Consider the following 4836-nt stretch of genomic DNA (forward strand, 5'->3'; position numbering starts at 1 on the left):
AACGTTTCTGACTAGTCAGGGTCGATGAGTGTTCCGATAGTCACAGGGGGGAATGGCGCCATGGACAATGGCATGGAAAGGAGAACGACCCCTGTTTTGGCAGGGCTGCGAATATTTGTTTCTTCATGATTGCTTTCGGTGATGTTTCTAGACGCTATCTTCGTTTGCATATTTTCCTCTCATCCCGACATCGCCAGTGCTCATTCGTGCATCGACAACGTTCTTGCTACCTCAAGATGCACGGACTTCGACATGCCGTACACAATGTTTTCAAAGGGGCAGTGGAAGTCATAACGCCGGTTCCTTCACAGAGCCAGTTCGAAGAAAAACGGGTAAGCCATCACATGTGGCTATGCCACTCCACTCTGGAGTAACGAGAAAAGCGTTTCAAATGAGGGTAGAATTGGTTGGATATGCCACCACGTGACGGCTTTGAAGGGGTTGCTGGGCATTTTTCATTTTCGTCGTGCTTTGCCCAGGCAACAGATACTGCGATAGCGTGCCGTGCGACTAAGAGCGAAGCACCCTTCTCTTGGTATCGACATTCAGTCACTAAATTTCATTCGGATTATTTTATTCGCATTCTGGCTCAAAGCCTTGAGTGCAAGGCATGTTGGTTCGGTGCTGAGGACTCATTATGTGACGGTTGCCTGTGTTGTGCAGTTGCTCACACCCGAAGAATTTGTGAAGGCTGGAGATTTCCTGATTGGAATTTGTGGCTCATGGTCATGGTATGCCCTGGCTTTCATGGCAGCGGGTCCCTGAAGCCGCAAACGTTCGCGAAGTTGACAGCATCAGCCCGCTTACATCTGGTATAACTCTTGCATTTGTCGTGCAGGTCGGGAGGTGACGAGAAAAAGAGGGTCAGCTATCTGCCAAAGGACAAGCAATTCCTTGTAACCCGTGGAGGTATTTTCGTTTCTGCATCACGAGTGTTGCTTGTTTTTTCTCGGCAACTCCCTGTGTTTGCATCAACTCTCAATCTTTTACTGGCTATTCACAGAAAAATGTGTAAAACATGGCGACGATATCTGGCAGCCCGCAGCCATTGTGTTGCAAGCCTTAGTTTAACACTACTGGGGCGTGACTGTTGGTTCACGTCGAATTCACCGAATTCGCATATATGCTGTGCGATGTATTGTCAAGACATTCAAGATTGGGAGGCGCGAAGCATGTCAACTTCGGACAGGTGAATGTTTCACGTTCAGCAACTGTCTTGTGGTTACTTGCACGCGACCAAACAGATTTGCGTTATCTGCCACGGCTGCGTCACAATGCTGTGTGCGTTCGTCCATGACGTCCTTTTTCTGGAATGCAGTGCCGTGTCAGCAGCGCGTGTCGGTGCTGGAGAAGATGACCGAGGAAACAATTGATGAGAACGGGGATGAGTGGGTCTCTACTGGAGCTGCGTGGAACTCCTCTGGGCGCGAAACAGACGGTGACATTGCCGATATCTCGTCCTCAGCTGAGCCGGATATTTCGGGCCTGGACATCGGTGGAAAGGATGAGGTACGTACATGCGATGAGTTGAAACCATGTGATGATGATAAACTCATTGACATTTGGCGCCGCATCGCCTACCGCGCTGGGATTGCATCGTCCGTTGAGTCAACAGTCCGCACACTGCCTGTCGTGCAAGCTGCTGCCATTTCAGCTCACGCCTTGGCATGAGGAGATATTTTGCTTGTTGTACTGAGCGGACTCACTGTCGCCGACATCTCGGTGGTGCACCCCTGCGCACCCTCCTTTGTGCAAGCTGCACAGCCGGAAGGTGGCGCAGCGACGGCACGGGGATCAGCTGAAGCGGACAAAGCACCGATCCGTTGACCCCAACGGCTACGCATTCAGCCCGCTGTTGCACGAGACATTCGGCTGCTTGGGCAAGCTAACGATGGAGCTGCTCAATTCTGTCGCGACAACAGCTAGTGCTGGAGGCGATGTAATCAAGGATGGATTTGCTACCAACGTGTGAGAATTCAGCATCGCCCTATGCAGGGGCATTGCTGTAATGTACCGGCGCTCTCTTCAAGTTTGGGCTTGTGCGAAGGGCCGTTTATGACAGGCTTGCCTGTCCCGACCGCTGACGCTCAGTGAGCTGTTTGGTTTGCATGTGTTCACTTGGTTGCTTGTTGACTCCTTCCTGTCATTATCTGTGTGATGCAAACATGATGGATCTTTTTCCAACAATACCGCATCCGCACGTACCTTCAGAAATTGTACGCTTCACAAACCATCACTTGATGTCGTCTCGCACCTTTCCCGATCGTATTCTCTGCAGCAACTACAGCGTGGGCAGCCACATCGAGCCTTCAGAAGTTCATATCTTGATTCTTGGCGTTTATAACAAGTTGAGTGCGACATCCAGCGACATGTCATGAAGAAACAGGCTGGCAGCAGAAAGAACGGTCTGTTCACCACCAGATGCTGTGCAGGAGGAGTACGTGCCTGAAGCTCCGGCGGCTGTGGGAGGATCCACACGCCGTGCGTATGACTTGTACATCACCTACGATAAGTTCTACCAGGTTCCCCGCTTTTGGCTCGTTGGTTTCTCCGTTAACAACCTGCCCCTGCCTACATCCAAGGTGGGTTCCACCTGCGCGTCATGCTGATGAGCGTTTCAGGATGTAATGCTGCCGTGATGTTCAAGTGGTGGTTCTTGCACACATTCTCTGTGCCTCAGGGAACGTGTGGTTGGTCCTCCGCTGGCCCACGAAACTCGTGAAACGTTCCTTGCACATGATTTGATGATAATGTATCTTTTTACGTCCACGTGGATAGTGGCAACCCAAGAAGTACATGGAATCAGTTCTACCATTATCATAACCTGCTATCATTGCCCTTTGCCAGTCAGTAGTGTGTTATCGACCATCCCCATTCTTGTATTGCCGGCAGTCACATGAGACCAAAGCATTTGGCAGCGCCAAACCATGCAATGGCAGTGCTGCTGTTTTCCAATGCTGATTGCGTTGCTGATGTGCAAGCGCTTCTGGTATCTGGATGGCAAGCACTTCTGCTCCTGCGCGTGCCAGTGTCCGATGTCCTGGCTTGCAGTAGTTTTAGTAAACACACTTTAAACACTTTGCATACTTTTTTAAATTTCTGCTTGGACTGGCAGGTTGACAGTATATATAAATCGCTGCTGCAGGTATTGGAGGATGTGAGCGCTGAGCATGCGCAGAAAACTATCACCGTGGACCCGTTTCCTTTCGTTGCATCCCTCAAGACAGCATCCATCCACCCTTGCCAGCACGCAAATGTCATGAAAAAGCTAGGCGACCGGATTGTGGAGAATGGCAAGCCCTTCCAAGTAGAGCACTACCTGCTGCTGTTCCTCAAGTTCATTGCATCCGTGATTCCCACCATCGAGTATGACTACACGACGTCTGTGGGGGGCATGTGAGCGTGCGCTCTAGTTGAGGGAGTTATTTGTGGTTTACTCATTGCTTGCGTTTGCTTCCTCATCCTTCAAACCATTGTTGGCATCAAGGGCAGGCGTTTTACCTGAGTCTTCTTTGTCGAGAACCGTATAAGTGCTGTTGTGACTTCCCTTTCTGTGGAAAATGGGGGTTGCTTCTATAGTCTACATCCCACCTCTCTGTCACTTGCTTCTAGAGCGTTTGCCCAGCGAACAGCCAGATTTTAGAAGTGGCTGTACCGGTGCTATTCTGACAACTGTATATTAGTGTGTGGCTCATGGCCTGTCAGTTGCATCTGCCACGTTATTATTACTGGGTTTCAGACCAAGCTGATGTACTTGCCCCTGTTGCGCAGCTCAAGCGCACGGCGCTGCCTGTCGAAATTGATGTCGCTGATGTGCTCAAAACTATCACATGTACATTGGCGACTCACAGGCGCAGCTTGAATTTCCTTACAAATGCTCTGATGGGTTTCAATAGTCTTACCATGCATGTTTTTTTCATCTTACTACCTTGGCAGCAAGCCAATCTGGCCTCGATGTTGCCTTAGAACTGGTGGCATTTATTTACCATTGGAGAATGACAACACGCGGAAGTTGAAGTGTGCTTCTTGTCAAGTAACGGCTTTCATGCTGCAAGTGATCTGTGCTACAATCCACTCCATGAAGTCTGTCACTGGCCCACGCCCACATGAGTTCTTCGCCCACATCACAGGATGCCGTCCTGCGCACAACATATGCGCTCGCACAGACACTGAAAATGCTTTGGCGCTGAGGCAAAAGGTTGTGCTTGCGGATGCACGGGGCACCTGCGCGAAAGCAAGCCTGGATTTAAGCGTTAATTGCGTATGTCGTAGGCTGGATAAATGTGACATTTTCGTGATATCCAAGTTGTCTGAGTGGCAGTACTTGAATCATGCCCAAGTCCAGCCTGGCCTGCAGGCTAATGGTTTGGATACGCATTCCCTCATGCAACTGACTCATCGTGTCGCATTCAATCTGTATCCGAACATTGTGCTCCAAAGCAAAGCATCCAGAGTGCATACGCTACCTGTTTACCCTGTAACCGCGGTGTGGAAGCGGCCGCTCTAAGCAAGCGCTTCTTACCTGCATGTCAACAAAGCTTCGAGTATGTTAACATTGTTGCCAGGAATAGGGAGGTACTTTTCGTGCTGCGCATGACACGGGAAGTGAGCGTGTTTGTGTATCAGCAGGCATGCCTAACAAGAAAGTCGTACCCGTGAAGTCTCCGCTGGTAAAGGAGGAGGAAAAGGACCCGGAGATTACGCCTGCAAAGCCCACGCGTGAATACTCTATCATCGTATGGGGGGCCACAGGATTTACTGGCCAGTTGGTCTGCCATCACATAGCTAATGACTACCCGGTGAGCTCTCATCTTCATGAATGCGGGCAGGCCTTGA

General features: G+C 50.3%; 1 protein-coding gene across 1 annotated transcript; it reads left to right on the forward strand.

Moving 5' to 3' along the window:
• Positions 1–236: 236 nt before the first annotated feature.
• LOC149809185 (uncharacterized) lies at positions 237–1671 on the forward strand. Its single transcript, XM_089994961.1, has 4 exons — positions 237–332; positions 664–731; positions 839–909; positions 1319–1671. Exons 1-4 carry the CDS (start codon positions 237–239, stop codon positions 1669–1671), a joined length of 588 nt encoding a protein of 195 aa, XP_089851087.1.
• Positions 1672–4836: the final 3165 nt, after the last annotated feature.

The sequence above is a fragment of the Nuphar pumila genome, unplaced genomic scaffold (genome assembly GCF_984573655.1).
Source record: "Nuphar pumila unplaced genomic scaffold, dmNupPumi1.hap1.1 HAP1_SCAFFOLD_1595, whole genome shotgun sequence".
NCBI classification, from domain to species: Eukaryota; Viridiplantae; Streptophyta; class Magnoliopsida; order Nymphaeales; family Nymphaeaceae; genus Nuphar; species Nuphar pumila.

Coding starts and splice junctions, on each gene's coding strand:
- LOC149809185 (XM_089994961.1), top strand. CDS start 237: ATGCACGGACTTCGACATGCCGTACACAATGTTTTCAAAGGGGCAGTG. Junction 333..663: donor GCCAGTTCGAAGAAAAACGG/GTAAGCCATCAC, acceptor TGTGTTGTGCAG/TTGCTCACACCCGAAGAATT. Junction 910..1,318: donor ATTCCTTGTAACCCGTGGAG/GTATTTTCGTTT, acceptor TCTGGAATGCAG/TGCCGTGTCAGCAGCGCGTG.